At 45.5% G+C, this 27,807-nt stretch overlaps 1 protein-coding gene, 1 long non-coding RNA gene and 1 pseudogene across 4 annotated transcripts in view; 2 read left to right on the top strand and 1 right to left on the bottom strand.

The window, feature by feature from the left end:
* LOC142775383 (uncharacterized) overlaps window positions 1-27,807 on the bottom strand; it is a 104,548-nt gene that overhangs the window by 59,311 nt on the left and 17,430 nt on the right. The gene's annotated exons all lie outside the window — the stretch shown is intronic.
* Window positions 249-4,379, top strand: LOC119170344 (very long chain fatty acid elongase AAEL008004). 2 transcript variants are annotated; one of them, XM_037421484.2, is made up of 2 exons: window positions 249-438; window positions 2,431-4,379. In XM_037421484.2, the coding sequence occupies exon 2, from the start codon at window positions 2,474-2,476 to the stop codon at window positions 3,329-3,331; it is 858 nt and encodes a 285-aa protein (XP_037277381.2). In that variant the 5' UTR covers window positions 249-438; window positions 2,431-2,473; the 3' UTR covers window positions 3,332-4,379. The 2 variants fall into 2 exon arrangements, with proteins under 2 accessions (XP_037277381.2, XP_075740853.1); XM_075884738.1 differs by having other exon boundaries at window positions 249-442.
* LOC119170347 (very long chain fatty acid elongase AAEL008004 pseudogene) lies at window positions 22,193-24,590 on the top strand (annotated as a pseudogene). The gene is made up of 2 exons (XR_012886740.1): window positions 22,193-22,359; window positions 22,909-24,590. The product of XR_012886740.1 is annotated as a very long chain fatty acid elongase AAEL008004 pseudogene (transcript).

Below are 27,807 nucleotides of genomic sequence, written 5' to 3'. Positions count from 1 at the left end.
GAGTCTTACTTGCTACTATAATGTCTCTCTTCGTCCTTGGCGTTGTTTACGCCTCAACAAGGTTCACGCATGGGCACGGGCGTCTTTGTTGAAAAGCGAGTGCTTATACGCTTTTCGTGACTCTCCCACGACGTCACCCAAATCCTTCAAAGAGTGAGGAAGAGAGGGGCATCGAATCTAGAAAGAAGCAAAGGAGTCAAGGGCAACAGAGATAACGTTTCTTTATATATCCCTTAGAGATAATAGGCGGCGACGAAACACAGATACCTACAGATGACGTAGAGATACTTAAATGGTGTGGGCACCGGCCATCACAGTTTTCTTCACCACCAGACGTTCTGGAGTTAGGCTGATTCGACCGCTCAGCGAGCTGTGAGATCGCTGTTTTCTATGGCAGTGCTTCCTTCGCGCTGGCACAACTAAGCAGCCTTCGTACAGGTAGGTATGTGTACGCATACCATGCTTCAGTGATTTTTTTTTAAAACTAAACAGCTCTTGTATTCCAGTACTCGAGTTCTAACAGTCAGGTACGTTCATTGCGTGGGCACTCAGAACTGGAAGTCAGGCCATTCATGTGATGACTTGTATGGGCCAAATCTTACGACACGAAAAACTCGAGATATCATGCTCTGTAGCACAGAAGCTTCCACACGTTCGCACGGACCCCTGTTCTCTTTAATGACCCACAGGCACCTGGGCACACTCCCGCGCAAAGAGTTGCACAAGATCAAAATCTCCGCACTCATATAGCTGTTTTTTACAGAATCTGGAAAAGTACAAGCAGCCACATCATGGTAAAAACCCGGGAAAAGAGGTTGTTTTTTTTTTCTTTTTCAACACGTAACATTTATCACATGAGCTGAGCGTAGAGGGAAAACAATGCTTGTAGAATCGGTTAATCAACGTCGTCTGGCTTATAAATTATGTCTTGTAAGCTGACCTCATGATCTTAACTAGGCGCTGTGGTCGTGAGGAAGCCTCAATGTAAGCTGCGTTCAAGAGACGTGAAGGAAACATTCTAAAACACGTTTGAGTGCGTTTGAGAATTTCGAGAAGCAAAGCCGAATTTTATTCTTTTAGTGTGTTCTCACAAAGGGCTCCCCGGAATCCTCATATTCGTTCTTCAGATCTCATACATTGAGATGAATATGTATGAGCCAACAATGCTCACTTACTGAGAATGTATGACGTACGAGCCATCCCGAAACAGTTTTTTTCGTGAGGCTTTATTACGACGCTTCCATGTTGTTTGTGCCTTATGGGCTATGCGAGTACGCTAGTGGAGTGCTCATAAGCGAGAAATCATCGCCGTGTCTCGCGGCGTTCACCGTAAACGAAGAACGGTGGAAGCGCGTTTTGCCTGTCTCCTGGTACGTCTTCTTGTCTTCTTCTATAGTCGTGTGTATTCTTTCTCTCGTTCTGTTTGTTGTCGTGTGTGTTTGTGTGTGTGTGACTACCATGACACCCTACTTGGCTTCCTCGCGTAAGATACTACTTGGAGACCTAGATTGGATGTAGGAGATTTCCTGAATCCCTTGTATATGTGTAAATAGCATGCCCCCAGCGGAAGAATCATCCATCTTTTCTTTTTTTACTAATATAAGGAACACCAGCTTGCCAGAAGAGACGCTGAGATTATGTGTGCGAGCCCTTACGAACATTAGCCTGTCCTCGTCTCAGGCTATTTTGCATCGTAGTTTACGAAGTATTTATCACGTAGTTTGCATTTACCTGTTCATTTTCATCTCAACATTCAATGATTAGTGCCAAACAAATTCATTTTCAGTGATTAGGACCACAATACCCGAAGTCCACCTCTATCGAAACATGTGCTTAGGCATCATTGTCTGAAATTTTTTAAGTTCTTTTCTCGAAGGTTAATGGTGGGCCGGGGGAAGAAAGAAAGGGGACATTTTAAGACACGTGGATATTTCGGACTAGCATCACCACTCCAGAGCTGTAACCATATATAGCTTCGAACAAAAACAGACACGTGCAGAAGGACAACAAACCACCAGCCCAGATCCGTTCCCTATGTCTCTAAGTACAACATTTGTACATATATTTAGCCTGATTTAGCAAAGTTTCGTTCATTAAAAAATTGCTTCGCAGTCACTTTCTCTCGTCACGCTTCGCATCACGTCGATTCTCACGGTAGGTTGTATCTGGCGAATTTTTCAAGCACGGAGTGTCACCGGAGCCTCCGAATCTGCAGGTTAGAGGTTCAGTCGTCACCGACGAACCGCTGCCTTGTAGAAGACAACACCTCTTGTCGAAACATTGGCTCCAAAGATGGCCTTTAACGTGAAGAATTTTTTATCGATTCGAGCTTCTATCTACCCTTGAACCTCTGCCTTTTTGGACTCTCTCTTGTTGTGTCAGTATATTTTGCTTGAGTCAAGCATAGTTGCCTGTTTTCTCTCTCTGCAGCTTGGAAAACAAGAAGCCCACAGGCACACATAACGCAGCCAAGATGAGATTCACGCTGAATCTAGTAGCATTGTCCAACCACATCGTTCGGATGGGGGATCCCCGAACGCGCGACTATCCGTTGGTCACCAACCCACTCTTCGTATTCCCAATGGTCGCCTTCTACCTGTACTTCGTCAAGGTGGCTGGTCCACGCTGGATGAAGGACAAGAAGCCCTTGGACGTCGTCAACCTCGTCCGTGTGTACAACCTGTTCATGGTGGCAATGTCGATCAGGTTCCTTTACCTCATGCTGCCGTTCACGTACTTGCCCGGCGGCCACTACGACCTCTGGTGCCAGGGCATCACGGGCTACATGGACGACGAGATGAGGGCCTACTACAAGCAGGGCTGGGTCTTCACAGCCGTCCGGTACGCCGACCTGTTGGACACGGTGTTTTTCGTGTTGCGCAAGAAGTTCACCCACATATCGCATCTGCACGTGATACACCACACACTCGTGACCATCAACGTGTGGTTCTACACACTCTTCGCGCCAGAGGGCCAGCCGGCGCTGGGGCTGGCACTGAATGTCGCTGTTCACGTTGTCATGTACTCGTACTACTTCCTCACCACATTGGGGCCAAAGGTACGCAAGTATCTGTGGTGGAAGAAGTATCTTACGGCTGTGCAGATAGTTCAATTTGTCATCATGATCATTCACTTTTCCATACCGCTGTTCGTTGACTGCGGCTTTCCCAGGCACCTTATCATTATCGGAAACGCGCAAACTTTCCTCGTGTTGTGCCTTTTTGTCAACTTTTACGTCAAGAACTATTCGCATAGTGACTCCTCCTCGACGAGAAAGCTGGCACCGGAGCCGATGCACGACAAGTCCGCGTCGGCTTGTAAGTCTGAGTAGCTTTAGTCCTTACAGCACGTTAATGCACCAGCAGCATTGCGACGCAAAGCTTGAGTCAAACCACGATTACTATTTGCCACTGCTCCAAGTACAAATGCTGTGATCACCCAACAGCACCCTACATCATGACGCGTTGAGCTTGTTCTGAACTTCCTTGTAGGAGCAGTGAAATGTGAAGTGGTAAATGTATTTTTTTGTGTGTGTGTGAAAATGAAACTTTGGCAAAGCCACAAACATCCAGACTCGTACGTATATGCGACAGTCGAGACTTTCATCAGTCCTACGCAACCTTTTACATCAAACAATGCTCAACGTCACTACTTTTCTTTTGTATCTGTCTCTTTTTACAAGGTTGCTCGAATATACCACCTCTATACTTTGTAGAAACATTGTGCTGGCAACCATGTTTCCTTACGCTGCAACAGTAAACTACATCAGAAGCACTTATGAGTAGTTTCTGTTGATAACTTTGTGTTCTTGTATTTCTTACTGAATGTTTGTGTCCCAGCTACGAGACGATTGTTAGACACGACGTGATGGATTCAAGAATGACTCTGACTGACTGCAGTTCCTTAGCGTGTACCTGAATTTAAGTGCACCAGTACTGTTACACGTCAACCACCTGAAAATTTGGCCACCATGACCGTGATTCGATGATGTCAGCTACTGTCTAACAGTGCTATGCCATAGTCACAGAGTCACCAAAGAGGGTCCTTTATCCCCAAAATGTTTCCCAATGCTTTCACTGTCAATTTTTGTGATTCAGTGTCATTTATTAATGAAAGTGCGGGAAAATGTGATTGCTGGTTCAGTCCACGCTATAGTTGCTCCTTGTTGCTTCTCCTTTAAGATGTGTGTGTTTTCATATGAGTATGTACAATAGTAGGCGACAGGTTGTGGTGTTACACTTGTAGAAGCACCTCTGCATGGCATGTCGAAAACTTGGGGAGGGAGGGGGGATGTATCTGTTGAGCGCTCAGAGTTGCAGCGTGTGTCATTTCTCCCGTAGTGTGCGAAAGGTAACCAAATAAAGTCGTTTGGCAGTCTCCGTCTTTTTATTCCGACTCGCTAATCAATTTTGCAGCGTTAAATTCGTATTTTTGGGTGGGTATTTGAGCATGAGAAGAGAGATCATCATTCGTGTCTCACTTTCGTACATGCGGCACTCAGTCTGTTCAAACAATACCTGCCAAATATGTGTGATAAAGAATAAGTTTCAGGAGTCTTACTTATTAAGCTTACTTTCCCTATGATTACTGTCCCGACCCATATTTATGACATAAAAACTGGGGGTCATCAGAGTTCGCAAACATAGAATACTGCACGCACGAAAAAACTGTAGATACGAGATTCATTCAAAATTTAAGGGCCGTTTTGTCCCTCTGAAAATAAATATCACTTGCAAAATTTTCCTTTGGTGGGTTCAGTTTAGGGCAACCCTACTTCGCATATTTACATAATCACCGTAAACATCCAAGCACTTAGAAATACTTGTTGCTGGGCTTCGTTGTTCGTCAAACTGAGGGAAACTTCTAGACGCCTAAATCACCACAAGAAGAAAGACACCCAGAGAAAGAGCGTCAACTCACAACTGATTTATTTGCAGGAGAAACGCAAGAAATATATATCCGCACCACACGTGTGTAAATTACACTAGTTCACCTAGTCAAATGACCACAAATAAAACTGGGGACATACAAAAGCCATATCTAATCAAGCAATGAAGCGCGAAACTTAAACTCTGACATGCTCGAAACCACTGACGTGTCGCTTATACACAAGTCAATTTTTTTTCTTCATCCATAACGCTTCTATTATTTCACGGGCAGAGCATCTGAGCTTTTTGCGAGGACCGAAACCTATGCCTCTATGCAAGCACTCTTTGTACTGCTGCACCAGATGCTTTAGCATCTATGCACGGCTAAGTTTGCCATTTTGAAATTTCTTGCTGTTTGAGTTGGTCGGTAAGCACAATTTGTCGATTCCGACATTCTCAGCTACAGTCACATAAAGTGTAAAGCATTGAACAAAATGAAAAGAACCAGACAGGCTACAAATTGTCAGTCATCATCATAATCGCAACTTTTGGTTCATATTAGCAACAGTTTTATTCGTCTTGATGTTGAGCTTACCACTTAGCTTTTCTGCGTGCAAATTTGGCGCATCAAGTATCGGGCCCTATTTTATGAGCTTTCCTCCACTTTCTACACAGTAGGTCCATAAAGTAGGATCAACTCCCCATGAATTTCAGAAGCTGATCACTGTTTAGCCGGCAAAAATCTGATTACAGCTTGCACTTCCCAAATGGCGAAAGCAGCAATTCTCGCGGACAGTTTCATCTCCGTCGCCCATCAAGTAGATGACTACTGAGCCAGAGCAATGATTTCAGAACCTTGCTGAAGAATGTACAAATGGTCCTGCACAAAGGAATCTTCATTTGGAGGTGCAAATTAGCAAATGGCCCTTAATTTTTCTTTTAAAGTAACCCTCCTATGAACCACTGATTCGTAGAGTTTGATTATAGGCAGCCTTCTCGATCATTGTCAATAACTTACATTTCATTTTGTTTATTTACTAATACTGCAATACCAAGTCTGCTCAATGTAGCCTAAACAATAACTGTATTCTACGAAGCGCAACAAATAAAAGGACGCGAGGACACATATTATGGTCGCGGGAACTAGCCCACGATGATGTTCATGCATACACTAATAAATTGCCACTTTAGCCTCTAAACGCTGCTTCGGGTTACAATTAAATGGCACCTAGTTGGTTCATTTCTTTTTCACCTCGAAGCATTATCCGATTGCTGAAATATACGAAACTTCCTAAGCATGCATGGTGCACTTAAAGCGTTGTCCTGGCCAGACATTCGCAAACAAAAGTTTGTGTGAATTAATAGTCATGCGACACTCCATGTATGTTGTGATACGAGTAGACTGAGTTTTCAGCGAATGTACAGCCACCTTTCTCAACTCTTGTGACCAATAATTATTAGAATTATAATTGCTCCAATACCCTCATAATTCTGTTTCCATGATATTTATGCTAACAATATATTTCGTAATATGTGTAGATTAGGCACCTTTTATTCGGGCATAATTACTTTAGATTGTGTTTTATACGTGGCTGGAAGAACTAGGAAACCTACTCATACCCAATCAGTTCAATATCCCACTGTCATTCTGCATATTCTTCAGACCTATATAAGTGACACTACAGCTTACGAAGCAGTGCGGCATAAACCGCTAGGTTCTTTTTTTATTATTAAAACATACACTGGGTCACAATGAATCAATAGTTAAATCAAAACACAATTCGGGACATACCCTCACAATGAAATCAACAATCAGCATTTTTTAAATAGAAAGTAAGCTTGAAACAACTGGGAAACTATATTATATATATATATATATATATATATATATATATATATATATATGACTTACTCTGACGAAGGCCGTGCCACGGCCGAAACGTTAGTAAATACGATCCTTTTCTTATGTGCTATCTTCAAGTTAATTCAATATATATATATATATATATATATATATATATATATATATATATATATATATATATATATATATATATTGTAACGACGAGAAATAAGACACAACGCCTTTGCTGCAGGCCGGCTGTTCTTATTCTGCTTCGTCTTCGTCCTCTTCCTCCTAGCATGCGAGTCTGTGCCAGAGAGAGTTCCAGTTTCGGTTTTCGTCATTACACTCGGCCATGACTGCTAGCGCGCAAAGGGCAATTTTCTCTGGAGGGCGGCACTGGGAGTGCCGTGGTAGTCTGTCATGTGCACGCCTCGAGCTGTCCTGTGGAACTGTCCTGTACTCTGGTGGACGACCCTGGCTGTGTCGAGGTGGTCGTTGCAGGTCGCGTCCGCGCGGCAAGTTAATGTAGTCACCTGGAGAATGTAAACCCAGCAGGTGATACTGGCTGGTGCGGAGTGATCGCATTGGTGGCGGACCATCGCGATGACTACCCCTTCGCTGCTTGGATGACATTGCAGGGACACCAGTATGCAGTACTGCGGCCCACACTGAGCGGGGACGCCTGCGTTGTTCAGAGCGAGGGAAGGTACGATGGGCTATATCGATAGATATCAGCGACATCGCTGTGTAGACTTTGCGCGTAGACTTGCGACGCAAGTCGTGCTCTAGCGTCTTCGCTGATGCACTGCTGGTCGAAGTGGAGGTTTTTGCCAATCCGTCACGTGCGTTCATGTCGACATGGCCAGTTGCCTCGCCATCCGGAGCAACCGTGAACTGCACCGGAATGACTTCGATGGCATCCTCCTCAGGTGGAGTAGGCACTTGTGGCTCGTTAGGGGAGACGGCATTTGGCAAGTTACGAGCGTCCACGCACTCGGCCAGTGACGGCAAAGGTGGCAGGGGATGGTGCGGCTCCTTACTATGGGTCAAACTGGCCGTTGTGACGTGTGCTTGGTCTCCGGCTGGTTGTGAAAGAGCCGCCGTCGTCACGCAGCAGGTCAATGGATCCAGGCCATTTGGGGCTGACCAGCTTGGAGGCTGGCTCACTGGCTTCTGTGCTTTATAGGCGGTCCTAAGTTGGGTCAAGGGTAATTGTGTGTCAGGTGTCGACGCGGAGTCAGAGATCTGCCCGGAGGAGTACACCGTCCAGCTTGTCTCGATGATTGCCGCAGGGTACTCTGGGAAGCTGTCCGGGGAGGGGGCACGCGGCACAGCTGTAGGGGGGCGCGGCGCCTCGTGAGGTTGATCTCCGAGGTAGGGCAGGTTGGCAGAGGGTGCAGCTGCCTCGTCGTTGTGCTTCTCAATAGCCCCTTGCTCGGTAGTGGCGAGGGTAGAATGAGAGGTAGCAGTGAGGTCAGACTCATTTCTTCCAAACGCAGCAATGAGCTTGGCGCTCCAGTCCGCCCAGGACTGCTGCCGCACGCCTTCGTACCTGTGCCACGCAGCAGCAGGATTTTGAAGGCGGTCTAAGGCCACGCACCACTTCTGATTGTCGCTCCATCCCTTGCGAGCTCCGAGAGCATTGATGGTAGCCACCCAATCGACGGCATCGTCCTGGAAGCCGCGAAACTCGGGTAGCTCGGAGGCAGCCGGTGGTGGTGTCACGGCAGGCGAAGCTCCAGAAAATAGCGACGCCACACAGCCAAGTTGGTGTGAAAGAGCCGCGAGAGTATACTGGAGCTTGCTGCGGCTCTCGGGGGAAGTTGTTGAATGGTCTTGCGAGGCGGCCGCGGCCAACGCCTCATCGATAATGTGAAGTCCCGGCAAGGCAGCAGGGAATATCGCAGAACTCGACGCTGTCAGGGCGCCGACCTCGAGGCGGAGTCGCGCAATGGTGCGCGAAAGCTCGGTGGCACTCTCGGGCGGCCCACATGCGGAGCCAGTGGGGACGTGTTCCCCGATCAGCGTACTCACTGCTGTGGTACCCTCGGCCGAGGGAGCTTGAACAGCACCCCTGAGCGGCTGAGGTGCCGATGAAGCACTGAGCAGGACGTTGTCGCAGTGGGAAGCGTGAACGGCATTCCCGGTCAACGACAGGCCATGTACTGTCGTGGTGGGGCCGGGGCAAGCCTGCCCAGGAGCCATCGAGAAGGCCTGGACGCCGTCCCCGAATGGCGGCACAGGTGCTCCCGGCTGCAGGAGGGCTGTCGGCTCCATTATCGAGGAAGCGTGAACAGCGTTTTTACGATGAGAGAACCACGCTGCCGATGATCCACGAGGGTACGGACAGGTGGCTTGTGCCGCAGGGTTCACTTGTCGACCTGTGCTCACGGCACAATCCGTGGCGAAGGACGCGTAGACGGTGTCCCTTTTCATGAAGAAATACCGGTGATGGGTATACTAAAGCCGCCGAGGAGGCCTTGGCGCCATCCCCGAACGGTGGTGGCAGTGGCGGCAGGTGAACAGCTGCTGAGGAGGCCTTGACGCCGTCCCCAAGCGACGCTTACCGCATCTGCACGTCGGCGGGCGTCCTGGATGACGAAGCCGGGACGTATGACGTCTTCTTCATCGACTGCGCCATTGTAACGACGAGAAATAAGACACAACGCCTTTGCTGCAGGCCGGCTGTTCTTATTCTGCTTCGTCTTCGTCCTCTTCCTCCTAGCATGCGAGTCTGTGCCAGAGAGAGTTCCAGTTTCGGTTTTCGTCATTACAATATATATATATATATATATATACATACATATATATATATATACATATATATATATATATACATATATATATATATATATATACATATGCTGTCCATGTTTGAAAAATTTAAAAGCCACACTCAGACTTGAAAATTGATTTGATTATTTACCATCGAATGTATTTTCCATATTATCACGGATGATGTACGCACGAATGGGTGGCCGGATGGGTGCTATGAGCGCTTCTTTATAGAGATAGTAAATTGCGCGTCGTCATAATCAATTCTTTTTTTTTTTCATTTGGCCTAAAGACTTCTCAACGTGAAAGAAATATTTATTATAAAAATTATAAATGTACAACATAATCCCAACCTTTGGGGTTGGGGTATTCTCTTAAAGGGTAAGCAGGTCCAACACACAACCACGTCTCTGCTTAGCGTAAGCGGGTGCTAGAACAGCCATTTGCCACGCAAACGACTACGGTTTTGTCCCCACTCGGAGGCAAACAAGCCGAGTTCGATCTCCACTCTGACCGAGGATTTTGTATCATTTGTTTTGTTTGCGTTGTTCCGCATTTTTCGGCCACGCGTAAGATGATGACTTTACGTTTAAAACCACACGACGCCGACGCCAGAATTTCTGCGAAACAAGCTATTTATTGTTATCGCGTTATAACTCCATATGCCACAATGCCATAGGGTCAAAACGGTTGATTGGGCGAGTTCTTTTTTCATGATCAATTCAAACACGAGTGCGATACGTAGACAGAGACAGGGCGCTAGTCTGTGTCTTTCCTGTACCCGTCTACGTATCACGCTCGTATTCAAAAGCCATAGGGCCATATCGGACAACTCAACCTCACGTGGTGCCATCTATACAACACACAAAGAAGTATAGCCTGCAGTCTAAAAACATCTACTTCCTTTTCGCCAGTGGTCGCATCGCCACCTCGGACTCTCGACGGGGCAAGCTTATTACACCTCCGCTGAAGGAAAACGCCACTTCGTTCATAACGACGGGCGGCCAACAGAGAGTTCGTAGCGCATTTCCTCGAGTTCCTTCTCGAGAGATTACGATCCTGCGAGGGGACGTTGTTTGAATAGTCGCTACTTACGACAAATGGCCGCCACTTATGCAGCGCTTAAGAGGGAGGCCAGTCATCAGGGAGTGTCAGAAGCAGCGTTAAGAGTGACACGCTAGCCACGGTCTACACAACAGCGCGCAGGAGGAGTTTTTTCTAGCAACAAGCATGAAGACTTGCTCTTCGTTGTTTTAGATAGAAAAAGACCATGGTGTCCGCAATTATTGCTAAAAACGTAGAGAAGTAGACTTCCCGCGGTACGAATCGAGCTCCGTGGTGCCCAGAAAGCTGCTTTGCGACTCTTCCGACAACTTCAATTTCTAGGAGGAAACTTCAGCCCGACACGTCTGCACGCAGAAATATCGTACCCGGGCAAAAATAACAATGTCTAACGTTTAGAATGTCTAAAATATACAATATCTAACAGAAGGAATCACAATGTCTAACAAGAAACGGCGACCTCAAAACAATACACGAGAATCACAATACATAATCGAAGCGTAACAAACATGAATAGTGTATCTTCCGATTAGATGGCGGAGAAAAGCGTGCTTTTCTACGATACTTAAATTTTCACTCATCTCATCAGGCTATTGTGATGGTTCTGTGTGACTTGGTCTGCAGAAGATAGTTTTTTTTTAGTGCTGTATATATGACGCCATGTAAGGCTTGATTTGATTTGATGTGTGGGGTTTAACGTCCCAAAACCACTATATGATTATGAGAGACGCCGTAGTGGAGGGCTCCGGAAATTTAGACCACCTGGGGTTCTTTAACGTGCACCCAAATCTGAGCACACGGGCCTACAACATTTCCGCCTCCATCGGAAATGCAGCCGCCGCAGCCGGGATTCGAACCCGCGCCCTGCAGCAGCCGAGTACCTTAGCCACTAGACCACCGCGGCGGGGCACGCCATGTAAGGCTAAGTAGTGTAATATTGCGCTGTGGCGCTGTGGCGATGTGGAGTTACGAAGTAATATTTGGTAAACAAGAAATATGTGTACTCATATAGGATAGCCAGGGCAATGAAAGATCTGTTTCATTGTCTCCAGGTACTTTGTGTTCCCTTCAATATTATGACACGCTTGTGAGCGGCGAGATTTAGATTGTTCGACGGTCAAAGTTCTTTGTGACTTCGACGCCTGACATTGCGGTTTCTGGCCACGTTGTCATTGTCTCATGAGATGGTGATATAAAATTTTTATTTATGAAAAAAAAGAAAAGAAGGAGGGAGATTGCCAAGGGTGGTTTCCCCATTCCAGGACACCAGTGGCCGCTGCAGTTCGACCGGCTTGATCCAGGAGACCCCTTTGGGTCTTCAGGCCAGGTTGGACGAAGAGGGCTTCCCAAGGCTCCCCCATTAGCGTGAGTATCAGAGGCGACTGAACCTGCATAGGCTTGTTCCGGCAGTCCCATGTGACATGTTGCAACGTCGGTCGTGACTCGCACCACGGACATTGGTTTACAAATGCATGGGGGTTTATGTGCTGCCACCTTTCCAAATATGGATAGGTGTTAACCTGAATTTGTCTTAGCTGGCGAGCTTCGTCAACTTTAAGCGATTTGTGCGGTGGGGCAACCGCTGTCTTGTCTTCCGTTGATTCTCGGGTATATCGCGTGCAGTGCATGGTTCGTACTGATTATCGGTGTCGTTGAGAGCAACTCATAATGATGAACATTCTTCACCCAGATAATCGCAGAAATTCCGGCCGTGATAGCAAAAAAAAAAAAGAACCCGGCAGTTTGAACAGAAAAAAACGGACCCCTACAGAGGCACTTCTTACTGCAGCCTTTTTCCAAAGGACTTGTTTTTGGCGAGCTGGTGCTGGCTTAGTGGAGATGATTGAGGCGCAAAAAACATTGATACATGAAGCGCAGATGAGAAGAAAGAACAGCGCCTTCTTGCAGCCTTTTTGTGCACTAAAGGAGATCAACTGCACCTGAACGTGCCCCTGTCAGTAATTTACCTCAAAAGCACTATTTCAGTCGTACATAATGTACATAATTTACCGGTGCTTCTTATTCGATGTGGCTGCTGGAAGAGAAAAGTGTGGCAAGCAATCTTCTTCGTGAGTGTCCCTTTCTTGGATATGTGCCGACAGCTGGTGGTTTTGTGACAAGATATTTCATCCTAGTTTCGTGCGCTCTAAAATAGGTGGCGGTAAGCATTGTTCAACGTCGGGTTGCCAAAGAATGCCTAGACGCTTGAAATCTTTTCATTTCCTCCCGTATATACGCATGCACATCCCCAGCTCATTCATTCCAACAAATCGGGAGCCTCTGCGTGTGGCGCCATCTCATGGCAGCAGCAATGACACCCTTCAGCAACGCAATAAATAATAAACGAAAAGAAACAGAATTCTTACAAACTCCCCTTTCAATAAGGTAGAGTACCACTGCAACGCTGCGGTAACACTGAAGTGATGGCCTTCAAAGTGCGTCCAAGTGCGATGTTTCTCAAGACATTTCAACACATACTATTATAAGCACATGGAGCCACATTGTGAAATAATGTTCCATTGGCCACCGTCCAGAAATTGCGATAAAATCCTGGTGAAATAAGGTTTCATGATATAACAGATATTATGAAACTGGTGATGTTAGGAGGCTTTGGGCAGGGGTGCCCCTTACACCGGCCGTTATATCATCATGAAACTGGTCGCATTTACCAGTTGATGATACGTGCCCGTATTGTCCCACTCCAGCGATGTAAGCAGATGCATACCACCTTATATGGACATGCAAAGGGATCCAGCCAGAACGCTCCCGTCACCTCGTTCAAGCCGGCCTTCGCTACAGCGACGCAGACAGTTACAACCGCTGGATGCATGACAACAGATTTCACAAGACACTACTTCATTTCGTGCACAACACCGGCATAACGGCACACATTTAACAAACACACTCGGAGAAATATTATGCCTTAAAGGCAAGTCTGTCACAATAAAAAAAAAAGACTACGTTTTCTTAAGTGCTTACACAGTAAGCAGCAACCAGTGCCGTCAGCGTCCTCAAGGAAGGAATCGCCATCAGTGCAGTCCAGGACGTCCTAAGACCACCAACCTCGACAAAATAATGTAGCCATGATGTCCCATTTACTGGCCCAGCAGTGCCAGACGTGATAAGGAGTGTCGTGCACGAAACAGATTAATTTCTTTTTTTTTTCAAAATCTTCAGGTGCCGAACGTCACGGCCCTTTACAATTGTTTTCCTTAAAAAAGTATAGCTGCATATTCTAGCGCTGACCTTATTTTTAAAGTAAGCAGTGACTTGAGTCATTAAGAAACCCAATGAAGAAAAATGGCAAGACATTTCGCCGAGTGGCGCCTTTGAGTGGAGTAAATATTTTACAGGAATGTTTTCGCCTTTATTGATAACATTTCCGTAACCAATCGAAGTATACCACGCATTATATTCTCCGATTGGTGAAGCGAGTCATCTGTTGAAATTAGGCAAGCCTAACCCTGCATCATTGCCGGCGCCTGGAAGCTTTTGTCTCGAATGAGTGATAACTAGAATCTCTCGCAAGCTTCACAAAACACTCCCAAAACACCTGCAAATCGTGTCACGTTGCGACGCCCCGACACGCAAATTAGACGCAAACACGAGGGCCCGAAGGACGCCCAGAATGACGTCACTGGTGGCGTGTAGTTTGCCCGCCACATCACGTCAACACTTGACCCATCCGCGCGAGTTCTTTCCCATGGAATAATGAGGCAGTCCGAGCCTTTACTCTCATTAAGAATGGCTGGCAAAAAGAAGGTTAATGCTTCATTATATTTCTTTGTTTTTTTTTTCATGAAAGAGTGAAAGCAAAGAAGAAAGCAGGAAGTTTAACTAGAAGGTAGTCTCCGGTATGCTGCTTTGCACAAGGGTTGAAGATTAGGGGGCTGAAAGAGAGAGATATGGGCAAAAAATACTTAACAAGAAAAAAATTGGCCCCAAATCTGCATGTTACACTGCAAATGTCGTCGAAAGACGATAGTCTTGCGTCTGGAGAGAGTGAACAAAACATTAATTTGATGTTCTGCACAAAAAAAAAATCGGTGAATGGTATTCTGGAGGCGCTGCGTTAGAGTGCCTCGAGCGTGCAGCGGTGGAAACGAGCGCATCGAGGCACGTTAGACACGAGCGCCATCTGGCAGTTATCTTCGAAAACGAAGGAAGGCGTTCGCGCCTGCGGAGAAAGATGCGTGCCATTCTCGGAGGCGATGAGGTGTAGAACGCAAAGCGACGGACAGATGCCACAGACAAGATGCCACAGACAGGCAATAAGAACCAGCGAAGCTTTCTTCAACGGGCATGACTGACGACGAAAGTGCGCGGCCACCTGGGTCAAGGAGGCCGCTCACATTGGGAGCACAGTGCGCTTGCTCTCAATAAATAGATAGATAAATTCTATTAAGGAAGGACTTAAGGTCATTGAATGGAGAGTGGAGGACGGGGAGGGGTGATAGGCATACACTAAACCACGCGCGCCAAGCCACTGCTAATTCCGAAATGGGCTAATCTGACAAACTGATTAGTGTTCTCGAGAATGTCCTTTTGTATACACTTCCAAATCGAAATGTAGGAAAATTGCGTTGTTCTTGCGATATTGATGTAGGGCAGGACAGTGTAGGATGAGGTGTTCTATGTTTTCCAAGCACGAAGAGTGGCAAAAAGAACATACGCAGGACATGGAGGTGTCCAGCTTTCTTCCGGTCCACAAGGGTCGGCCATTTATGAATGATGTCAGGGGTAGTGGCTATGTTTGCAAGTACTTTGTTAACGAAGATATCCTCAGATTGAGTGAGGGCAAGGTTCTAAAAGATACGAGGAAGGGTGACATCTTTGAGTCGCTCCCGGTTAATGTACTTTTGCAGGTAACGAGGCATGTCATTTCAAAACGAGTGCTTGGTGACAAATTAGCGTTGGGGTGGCCACCAAGCTCTGCAGGTGCACGCCGGAGAGGTCGGAGATGACAACCGAGAACTTCTGTATTTGAGGTAGCAAGACGGTGCGCCACCTCGTTACCTCGCCCTTTGATACCCACGGGACCCGGTGTCCAGGCGGCTCTAGTGTCAACGACAGTCTGTTTGTGCAGGAGAATTTTACGGAAGCGTATAGCTGTGACATCTTTTATATTTAGATTTTCTATGTCTCTTAATGGCTCAAATGAGCTTGTGTAAATAGTTGACTGTGCTAAGTTATCCTATAAAGCGGTCCAGATGGCCAAAAGTTCTGCTTGTGTAGGCGTCACGTAGTTCATTCTGCATGAGTAGCGCTTGCTTGCTCACAATAATTCCTTATTCTTTGTCTTTGTGATTTGCGTTAAAGACAGTGCAGTTCGACCATGCAATTATTGTCTACAGATTATGTAGACAAACAGCAAAGCACACCTTCGCTATAAAGCCCACAAGCTGGGACATCTTTTCATAATTTTCGTGCTTGACGGAGTGTTTCTGGAACTATTTACTGGCAATATCGAATAACTAGTTGCGTAAGAACATATCAAGAAGGTTAAAGGAACGCGAAAGCATCAACTGCAACAATACAAATACGCATCTACAGCTGCATGGGGCCCAGGAAGGCCAGTAGTATAAGATTAAAAAAAAGGCTGGCCAATTCCTGACCAATGGCTGTAAGTTTCACGCGTTCTGTGACCCACTAGTATTGCTGTCGAAAGAAGCACCCATGGTTTCCCAACTGGATGAGGAAGGATACCCTGCACCTTGCTTAACAGTGAAGGTCGCTTGCTGCGCACTCTTTAACAAAAACACAAGGCGTGACGCGGGATTTCTTGAAAGAGTCTTTCTACGAAAGAGTTGAAAGTATGCAATCTCAGATATATACCATCAACGAGGCAAGAAAGCTGTGTAGTTTGTCTAGGAGTAGCTGCTCGCTACAAACATCGACGAACCACTCGCGACAAAATTATGAGGGTGATGTTGAAAAGCACCGGTTAGATGTTTTACCTTTGTAGTACACAATGTCTACTAAGCATCATACACGAGATATAAAAGGGACTAAACAGCACGCGTCTGTAGTGAGTGCAGGTGAAAATCAAATTACAAAGAATAACATTAAGGTAACGAACGTCACGTACTGCCAGGGTTTTCCCATCTACAGCCAAACTCACTGCCACCTGTCAGAGCCGTTTTTTCTTCCTCTATATGCTTTTATCCTTTCTTTTATGCTTTTGTTTCCAGACAGATTATCTTTCCGTCCGTCCGTCTCTCCGTCAGATAAATGATAGATAGAAAATAGATAACATATAGATACATATAGATAACATATAGATAATAGATAACATATAGATACATATAGATAACATATAGATAATAGATAACATATAGATAATAGATAACATATAGATAATAGATAACATATAGATAATAGATAACATATAGATAATAGATAACATATAGATAATAGATAACATATAGATAATAGATAACATATAGATAATAGATAACATATAGATAATACATAACATATAGATAATAGATAACATATAGATAATAGATAACATATAGATAATAGATAACATATAGATAATACATAACATATAGATAATACATAATAGATAATAGACAGACAGACAGACAGACAGACAGACAGACAGACAGACAGACAGACAGACAGACAGACAGACAGACAGACAGACAGACAGACAGACAGACAGACAGACAGACAGACAGACAGACAGACAGACAGACAGACAGACAGACAGACAGACAGACAGACAGACAGACAGATAGATAGATAGATAGATAGATAGATAGATAGATAGATAGATAGATAGATAGATAGATAGATAGATAGATAGATAGATAGATAGATAGATAGATAGATAGATAGATAGATAGATAGATAGATAGATAGATAGATAGATAGATAGATAGATAGATAGATAGATAGATAGATAGATAGATAGATAGATAGATAGATAGATAGATAGATAGATAGATAGATAGATAGATAGATAGATAGATAGATAGATAGATAGATAGATAGATAGATAGATAGATAGATAGATAGATAGATAGATAGATAGATAGATAGATAGATAGATAGAAAATGAACAGCCAACCTGTGTTTGCTCATTATTTTGCAGAAAGTGAAGGCAAAGAAAGGGTTTCTTGCAGAAATTAGAAAAAAAAGAGAAAGGTAAAGACGTTTACACAAAATGCTGCTTTTGTAAAATGCTGAATTTGTAAACCACCTCGGCGGGTCAAGCCATATTCCCTGCCATTATGCCCACTAGCAAGAAATGGCGCTGCTCACTCTCTTTCCCTGTGTGTTCTTTGGCAGATGAAGCGTGCCGGCCATGCATCAAGAGACGTCGACTGCCCTATATATTTAATGTGCCAAAATTGCGAGGAACCTTTTCGCAAAGACAGGTTTAACTATTGGCACGTTGGCCAGGCAGATTGAGGCACCTCACGTCTGTAAAAAGCAACTTTTATTTTACTTCGTCTTTCCATCTGCCGCTAGCTTTCATCTTTGCATTGTATTAACATTTAAAGCAGCTGACATCAGCGGTACCATAACCAGTTCGATTAGATCAATTATATCATCTTCCCTTCAAAATAGGCTTCTCAGACTTAAGACTATCTGGCAATCTGAGTTCTTCAGTTGGTTGCCCAATGCATCGTAGAAATGAGCATTGTGTTATACCATAGTGCGCCGGGAAACAAAGACCTTGTGTAGCAGGAAAACCGCACTCGTATAGAAGTGGAGACGTCCTTGCTTCAAAAAGAAAAGAGTGGGAGCAGGCCGACAGATGAAATAACTGGTGAGTGGGATTACAGGAAACTTACGTTGTAACGGATACGGACGCCTTTGAAAACAGCTGCACCCCCGTTAACGTCCTCAAGATGCGGAACGAAAAGGGAAAGCCATACGCGATCAAATGGCGTTCTTCCGTCTGTGTCATTCAGAGTTATCGGCATACGGTCTGCAGAGGGAAAACGAACAGCTCAGTATATATATATATATATAGAGAGAGAGAGAGAGAGAGAGAGAATTATTTTAATGAAGAGCTCGAGAAGCTTGCCTGGCTTCTGAAATGCTACTCCAGGTACCGGGCGATGACTGATGTATACACTGATAAACACATGACACATTCAGTCGCACACACGCACCACACTATTTACAACGTTTCGTTCAAGCTTGTGGCCCACAAGAATGTCAGTAGTGCTTTTGTGGCTTGTAACTGGAGCTCTTCTGCCATGTGCCTAGAATATTTGTCAACTCCAAGTTTGAGTCCCGTTGTAGTTTTAAGGACATCTTCAGAGACTCTCTTTCTGATGCGTATTTCGTGAACTCATAGAAGACGTGATTGATGCCTTCTACGATGTTTCATTGGACACACAATAGTGTGTCTGATAGTACGATTTTGTTCCTGAAGTAATTTCTATATGCGACGTTTAGTCGGACGCGGTATAAACATGTGCCTCACGCAGTTCAAGCAGAACCTCCTTCTTAGGTGCCTACTCAGCAATGCCAAATAAAAGTAGCAATTCTATAGTAGCCACTCCAAACAATCAGTCACAATCGCTAGAGAAGATGCTTTCTCTCGGGTATTACTTTGTTGCAGTCAGTCTGTATCATACGCACTATGTCTTCTAACAATTGTATGGTTACAGCACTGCTACACTGAATTTATGGAGGATACTTAGATTATAAGCTCGAGAAATCAATACTTCGAAGAAGCCAAATGCAAAATTTATGCTATTAACGTTTGTTTATTAACCTTAGGCTAAATAATGAATTCAAGAAAGCACAGTAAGCCGTGCCTGGCCAGCAAAACTGTGTTATTAACGCCATTAACCTTTCCTAAATATGCACTGAATCGTTAGGTATGGTCATCTCTAGAGGCGAATAGCTAGAGAAGAGTTGCCTGAAAAGTCAGCAAATGATAATGAACATTAATAAGTCGGATGACCTGGACAGCGGTTATTAAGTACACACGATTGCGCTACTCCTGCTATTGCAAACAATTTAAGCGTTGATCATAAGACTCATAACTTGAACAATCAAAATGGCGGTTTTTTTTTTGCTTCACTTGTGCAAGCACTCCTAACTCTTAGTATTATTCTGGGCAGGACGCAATTTGGTTTGATAAGCTTATCATTCATACGATAAACTTGGTTATCATGGTTTTGTATTTTCCCGCAAGTTCGAGAAGGCTACTTACAACTTTTACATATTGTTCAGTGGCAACGGCAAAACAGAACTCTGCATTTCCGATGGAGGCGGAAATGTTGTAGGCCCGTGTGCTCAGATTTGGGCGCACGCTAAAGAACCCCAGGAGGTCGAAATTTCCGGAGCCCTCCATAACGGCGTCTCTCATAATCATATGGTGGTTTTGGAACGTTAAACCCCCCGAATCAATAAATCAATCAATCAATCAAAACAGAACTAGCAACCAAAAAAAAGCCATCGAAAAAAAATCAACGACCATTACGATACCATCTAAATTGAATTCTGAGCGCCACTTCGTGTTGAGGCAAGGCCAACTTAGTTTGAAGTTTTCACTTTCCGCTATTTTCCCCAACGCAGTAAATGCAGATTTTTTTTTATGTAGGACAGCACCCACTACGCCATTATTCATCTTCCTGCGGATAAGCGAGGTACCCATTACACGTCTGTAAAGTATTATGCGCACGTTGTTGATGGCGCATGTGGTTAATGACGGTTAGCTAGTAGGGCTGAGCACTGTGCTGTGGGTTGGATGCATCAAATCACACACTCGTATACCACAACTAGCATTGTGTAATGACTGTTCGCTATTTTACTGCTAGATGCGCCAACTACCTACAACATCCTTCTCATTGCTACTCGTTATTTTACTTTTCTGCCAAAAAGTATTAGATAGGTTAAAGCGATTCCTTGCCTGGCTTGCTTGTATATGGCACTCTCGCAAACGAGCCCGAAACACCAGCGCGACTTTATAAGCCAGGAATGTTGGGCTAGAATGGCTGGCTATCACTGCGACCCTGACAGGCAACCGGCACGCGTGCTTTTTTCGCGAGAGCATGGTTTGGTATGTTGATGTACTGAAAGAGCAATACTGTGCACTACTAGGTTTCCGGGGTTCAGCACCTGACTTACCATAAGGAATTCAATAATGTAAATAACTGTAGGTTCCTTGACTGTAGCGGCATTGTTGCAGTTGCGCCTAATATTGTACGAAGTGTCCGCTATTGATACATGTGGCGTGTTAGAATCTGATAATAAAGAAAAAAAAAGCAGCGTGACTCCGTGGAAGATTGCTCATCTGCAACATGGATGCCCCGGGTTCACACGCAATTCAATCCCGATTTTCTGGAATTCGGTTATATTTATAGTGTTGGTTACGCCCCGAACGGCAACGGTGACGTCGCTCAACGGAGGAACAGTAGCTAAAAGCTGCGCTCTAAAATTTTATGACCACTGTGCTCAACGCAGCACTACATGTGGTTGTTAAGGGTCGGCGTCGACAGCCCTTCCCCAGACGAGAATCCAATAAGACCTTTGATAAAGTACGTTGATTATATGACTGTTAACAGTGAATTTCGCTGTAGGAATTTCGCAAGAGCTACTGTTACAAAATATCGTCGTAGAATTTCTGGCGTATTGCATACATCTAAACCGTGGGCCAGATTAGAAACCCCAGGGAATAGTATTTCGTAAAAGTATATTGCAAGAATTTTTTTCAAGACCCCCCCGTGTTAAAATACCGATTTCAAAAATTCCAAGGCAACTTGTTTCGTAGCAAGAAAATTTCTTTTGACTGCAGCCTTTTTTGGTTGCAGCCTTGTATAACGGAAAGCGCGGTATAGACAGGGCACATCACAGGCAAGTAACAATAGACCGAATCAATCAAAAATTGTCTTCGCGTATATCGTTCCTATTTTTTTTTCTTTTTTCAGAAATAAGACAACACGTGTCCCAAGCTCTTTTGTGGGTACTTGTTCCCGTCGTTAGTAAGTGCTATCTACACTGCATAAACATACACATCGTTAATGCCCTCTTAAGAAGACGTGCGCAATAAAACGTCGCCACCGTCTGTCGCAACTTCTCTCACTGTTGTCTGGTTGACTGTCCTCTACTGCATGATGAAGAGACCCCTCTCCCTTGGCTCTTCCTCTCCCCCCGTCTAGATGTTTCTGCAGGTGACGTCAAGCGAAGAAGTCACGTGTGCCGGGTGGTTCCCAGAGAACGTGCGCCCTTCGAGGGTTCCCCGGGGACAGTGACAGTTGCGAAAAGCAGTAGACACGGCTGGGAGTTATCAGTCAGGGCGACATTCAGGCGAGCTCCTGTGAACGCAGGCAGGTTTCCTTGATTCCAGAACCACCTATCCGTGTCAAGGCACAGAGAATCTCGGCGCCTTTATTCCATTGTTTTCGCCAGCTCCTCATTGTAATCTCCAAAGGGACAGCAAGGCCACTGGTTGCTACGAAACACGAGCGGGTGCCCGTTGGTAATTGCTTAACACGTCACGCGTGCCCAACATGTGACAGCCAGCTTCGTTTGAGCTGCTCCTCAGAATATAATGGGAAGGTGGGGACCTTCATGACGTAGTCGGATCCCTCTCCCAAGAACGAAATTTCCCATTAAGCGGAAAGGCGAAAAATAAAGAGCGAATTCGGGGAGGGCGCGAAACATGGAGAAACCAGCGCTACGTCACTCGGTTCAGATCACTCCTGTACGGACCCCAAAGTTGTCCTGGTATTAAGAGGGCACGCGAGAACGGTTAAGAGTTTCAGTTACACCAAGGAAACCGGAGCGCGAATACACTAAGCCACGATAGGAACCCAACTTCGGAATTCAACTACGGTAAGTCGCGGTCATCCTTCACTTCATCGCTACAACAAGGTCACTGCACAACTCAAGAAAACTGCACGCGGGACAATAATATAGGATTCATTGAGCTTTTTTGTTGTAATAACGATACCTAAGGCAGTAATTATTGAAATGATTATTTTAAGGTAACGCAGTTTTAACACATCGTCATTGCGATGGAGATCCAAGAATAATCTTAGTCTCAGTATAAAGTGACATACGTATGGAGTGGGTATAGTACAGTGCGAGCGTATGTGGTTAATAGTATGTGTTTACGTTCTGCTATTTCAAACTCTACATGTTTACTTGCAGCTGGACGTTACATTCAAAGCGTGTTTCGGCTTAAGTGCACTGAGTAGGATAAAAGAGACCGTGTAAGAACAAGTAAGGGTAACCCCATTCATAGTGCTCAACTGATGCCAAGACTTATAGGGAGTAGTTGCTCCTTAGAACTAAGCTTTATATCTCTTTTCGCGTGCAGTTTAATTCATGTCGAGACGATCAGTTGCTGTCTCTAAAAAAGGGGGAATACGCTTTGTGCAGATCTCGGCCGCTCTCATTTTCGGGAACATGACGACGCTACTCAACCCAATCAAGTTTCTCGATGACATGGAGCGACACTGGGACCCGCGCACGCGCCACTATGGCATGGTGCTCAACCCGTGGTTCGTGTTCCCGCTCATCATATTCTACGTGTACTTCGTTCGCTTCGCCGGTCCCCGGTGGATGAAGAAGCGCGATCCTTTTCCCATCACGAACCTCGTCCGTGCTTACAACGTGGCCATGGTGGTGATGAACGCCACTTTCCTTTACCAAGTGCTGCGTATAACGTACCTGCCCGGCGGGACGTACAGCTTGTGGTGCCAGGGCGTGACGGGGCGCGCCGAAGGCGCTTCGGCGGCCGTCTACCAGTCAGGCTGGTGGTACCTGCTGGTGCGCTACGCAGACTTCCTAGACACCATATTCTTCGTGCTCCGCAAGAAGTTTAACCAGGTCTCGCATCTTCACGTCATCCACCACGTGCTGGTGGTGTTCAACGCCTGGTTCTGGGCCATGTTCGCGCCCGAAGGCCAGCCCGCACTGGGACTCTGCATCAATACGTTCGTACACGTAGTCATGTACACATACTACTTCCTATCCACGTTCGGGCCCGAAGTGCGCAAGTACCTCTGGTGGAAGCGCTACCTGACCCAGCTGCAGATCATCCAGTTCGTCGTATTCATCCTCCACATGTCGATCCCGCTCTTCGTCGACTGCGGCTTCCCCAACGTGTTGGTGCCGTTCGCCATCGCACAGGCTGGTTTCGTGTTGGGCATGTTCATCAACTTCTACTACCAGACCTACATCAAGCCGAGGAAGGTGTCGGCGGCCGCTTCCAATGGCAAGGAAGTCACGAATGGAGCGATGCACACGCTAAAGAAAGACTGAAATACTTACGTAGTGATTCAAGAGACTGTGCGAAAATGTGCCAGGTTTCTTCTGCGAGCAGACCGCGTCGAGTTGGGTTATTTCGTACTATGTAGGCTATTATTTAAGCGTGAGGCTAGGAGTGGGTTGCTGTATTTGCCTAAGAGTATACGTCAGGGGACACCAGAACCGGTGGAGTAAGAGTGAAGAATAAGCCTGTCTTGAGCGTCCTACCACCGCAGAACGCCAGCTGATGAAGCAAATTAGCCACTATCGCCATCGGCCATACCATGCTGAATGCGCCGGTTCTCGTCCACATTAGGCATCCATTTTAATTGCGTGAAAGCCATCAGAATGAGTCATAGTACGCGTTCACAGCAAGACACTAATGCAGACCACTATTTATGTCATTTAGCGTGAACTATAGTTACCGTAAGAAATGAACATTCTAATGAGCCGTGAGGCAAGCGTACAATTCATTTGTATCGACCATTTTGTATACGTCCAATACATGGCCCACCGTGCTTCTCTTTTCGACTCTGTACTAGTCATATCTGCTTAAAAACAGACGTGTCTGACGAAACTGTTTGTGTGAATCAAGAGTATAGACAAAACCAAAAACAACAAGACAGAACTAATCAGAGAATGAAGATCTTTTCCCCACATTTATACCACATAATAAAGTAATTGTCGGGTGTGAGCCCTGAGTTCGAGAAGCTTAAGTGATCAGTGCACATAACTACTTTGTTTCGAACTGTATGAATAGGTGTGTATGCATTTTTGTGCTATGTACAAAATAAACCTCATTTGTTAGTGCTTTTCGTGCCATTCCGTTAGGGCGGTGCATGATGCCTGCGCCGCCGCAATGTCAAATGGAATATTTCCATAGACAAGTTACATTGGTAAGTGAGCTGTGTTCTTTAGTAGATTTCTTTTTATTAGTAGCCCGAGCTGCTTTCACTACGCTGGAAAACGTGACGGTAATCTTCCGTGCTAGCAGAAAATCTCATGCCGTGAAAATTCGTAGCAATGATTTTGCTTTTCATAACGTCCGTACAAATTTGTGGCATGCCGAGGTCACAGATAGGAATTCAATTCTATGTAAGGCCTGCTGGTAGAAACGCGCGACGCGCACAATTATACCAAATAGTAATCGCGAACACTTGAAATAGATATCACTACGCAAGATTTTATAGGTGCATCTCCCACCCCGTCACATGTTCCTGCATTACATCGGCACATCGTCAGCACAAGCTGGAAAAAGAAAGCCACGGACACATAGGCACGAGCCACATGGGAAGGATATCATTATCATAAAACATCATTATCACCGTATAGTCAAGCGACATTGAGCCTTTGATATACACAGCTCTGCTGGTCAACGTTGAAGAAAGGGCACATGAAATGTGAGGAGAACGAAAGGAAGAATCAACAGCCTAAAACTTTCCGAGGCCACTCTCCCACCACACGTGACGGTGACATGTTCGAACACAGTGTCGATGCTACACTGAGACCCAAAAAGCCGCTGAGCTTGGGTTGCGGGCTTTCATCTGCTGCCACCTTTAGATGAAAGGAAAATTCAAAATAATCGCTTACTTAAGTTTAAGAGCAGTTTAATCCTACATCAGCAACCGATCCTAAACATAGCCTTTGCTCCAACTGTATTCATAGTATATTCGCATAACGCTGATAGGGTGATCGCAGGGTGCGATCGGCGCTGACGTGCTGTATGGTACGTTTTTAACAATGCTGCCATTTGACATAATCTTTATCGGTAAGGCTTGAGCAAAACACAGCCTCTTTTATGTTTTTTTCCATGCCAGTGCAAACGCACGCTTTTACACAGGTTCCGTCAGTCCGCTTCAGTTCAGGGAGTCATGACCTCCGAGATTGCGGGTGCGCGACGTTGTGCGCGCGCTCGCAATCTCGGAGGCCATGATGGAGTGATCTTAATGTGACTCCAAACGAAGAGTGGCGCTGCTTGCGTCACACGTGCTTCTGAGCGCTTTCCCCCGGAGATGCGATAGACGTGTTTTCCACTCCTACATCATACGTCAGTCATATTTGTTCCTTTGGGCTCCTTAATTGTAACTCGAAGCAACGCCGCCACCGCATTATAGCGCAGCGCATGCAGTGATGCTTCCCCATTGGCTGCCCGCATAGTTCCACGAACGGTTACACGCTATCTCAAAACAGCGTATCTTTTTACAGAGCCAGCCTTACCTCCAATATTGGGAACACGAAAAATTCAAGGCGCCGCTTCACGGATCTGTACACAAATGAACCAAACATTACTTCATACGATCTCTGTCGCGAGGCACTGAATGAGGGGTTCTCACCCCCATGACGGCAAAGTGTACGTGAAGGCCAGGTAAAGGGGGAGAGGGTGGCGGGCAATTGGATCGGGCGCATCTGGCTGGCATTGATAAAGTAGAGGAGACCTTGGCCAAACCCAACGTATCTTCAACGGCAAGCTCTTTCGGAGTGGCAAGCCGATAAAGATTTGTCGCTGTCTGCGCGCTTCACTACAAAACGTCAGAGCACGTGATCGTGGTTGTGCAATGTCAGCCAAGGCAACACGTCGCTGATTATCTGACAGCAGTGCACTACTAGTACTGCAGTTCTCGGTAAGTAGAAGCACCTAGTTTAGCTTGTTCATAGCACTCAGCCGCGGACTTGTATGGTTCGTTCTTTACTGTTGCATTTATCGCTGCGCATTTTAGACGTGTACATGCGTTCACAGGACTTCAATGAATGCTCGAGGCTATCATCGCCGCCATCGTATATTATTTCTACTGCAGGTCGAAAGCCTCCACCAAACAACTAAAACATAAAGCCCAATAGTCTACCACTGAGTCACGCCGGTGCTTGTCACTTGTCAAACTTGCCTTAGACAGGCATGACCTAGCACCAATGGCACAGTGGAGCTCGAACCCGAGTCCGCTAAGTGTCACTTATTCCCCAATTTCGCGAGATGTGGTTACGGACACCGGCGGCGGACAACAACTGCGCGTGACCCGAAAAGTGATCTCATAACAGCTTTCGCTGTAAAAAATTAGCACAATGTATAAAGGAATGTTTTATTGATAGGACAAGGCAGGGTAGGAACAACGTAAAAAAGTAAGTGTGGTAGCCGTTTAGCTGCGCATTGTAATAAGTTCGCACGTGTATCAATGTTCAGTCGAACTTGATTCCTGAAGTAAAAAAGTAGAAACACAGAATAAGAAAAATATTGGAGTAGCCTACCACATTTCTAAAACTGAAGATAGATGCCCGCCATTTCACTCCTTATGACATATATTTTTCAAAAAATATTATCTGAACTCGTACTTGCCGAAACGACCGTACGTTCACGAGGCACGCCATTAAGTGAAATGCACCGAAAATTTTTATCAGCTGGTGTTTTTTCAGCGCAAGCTCGCATCACACAGTACACGGATATCTAGCATTTCGCCTCAAGAGAAACGAGAACGTTCCGAGTGGGATCAAACGTGCGACTTTCCGACGATAAGACTACGAGAATGTTGTAACTTGCCAGCGGATCTACACGGACAAGGCTACCAAAACATGGGCAGGCTACCAAGAAGGCATGCGCAGCGCGACACAACAGTGCACATGCTAGTGGCTTATGAGTCATCCCGCACACAGTGTTGCGCCGGAATGGGACATCACCGCACCACACCACAGCATAAATATCGCTCATCCCCAATCACTTGCGAGGTCTTTAAACGCTAAGCTTCAAAGGTAGCCGTGACACCTGTTTTTCGGATGCCACGTGGCCACAGGGGAACACGTTATCATTTATACTGTTGTGTGACGAGTCTAACTGTTACAGTACCTGAAAGGAACACTGACCATCTTTCTCTAGTTTACTGCACTTAACTAAAAAATAAGTAGTGCAAGGAGACAAGTAAGGGAAGTAAGGGAAAGAAATAAGTAAGCGAAAGCAGACAACCACCCGTTTTTAGCCCGAAACCACGAGGAAATCCGTTCAGATTTCTCAGAAAACGAAAACAGCTTACTTGCAGAAAAATT

This window comes from Rhipicephalus microplus, chromosome 2 (genome assembly GCF_043290135.1).
Source record: "Rhipicephalus microplus isolate Deutch F79 chromosome 2, USDA_Rmic, whole genome shotgun sequence".
Classification (NCBI taxonomy): Eukaryota; Metazoa; Arthropoda; class Arachnida; order Ixodida; family Ixodidae; genus Rhipicephalus; species Rhipicephalus microplus.
The sequence above is the reverse complement of the archived record's forward strand: the minus strand, read 5'-3'. Positions and strand labels throughout refer to the sequence as shown.

Bases quoted from the DNA above. Each gene is read 5' to 3' on its own strand.
- LOC119170344 (XM_037421484.2), top strand. From the start codon at position 2,474: ATGAGATTCACGCTGAATCTAGTAGCATTGTCCAACCACATCGTTCGG.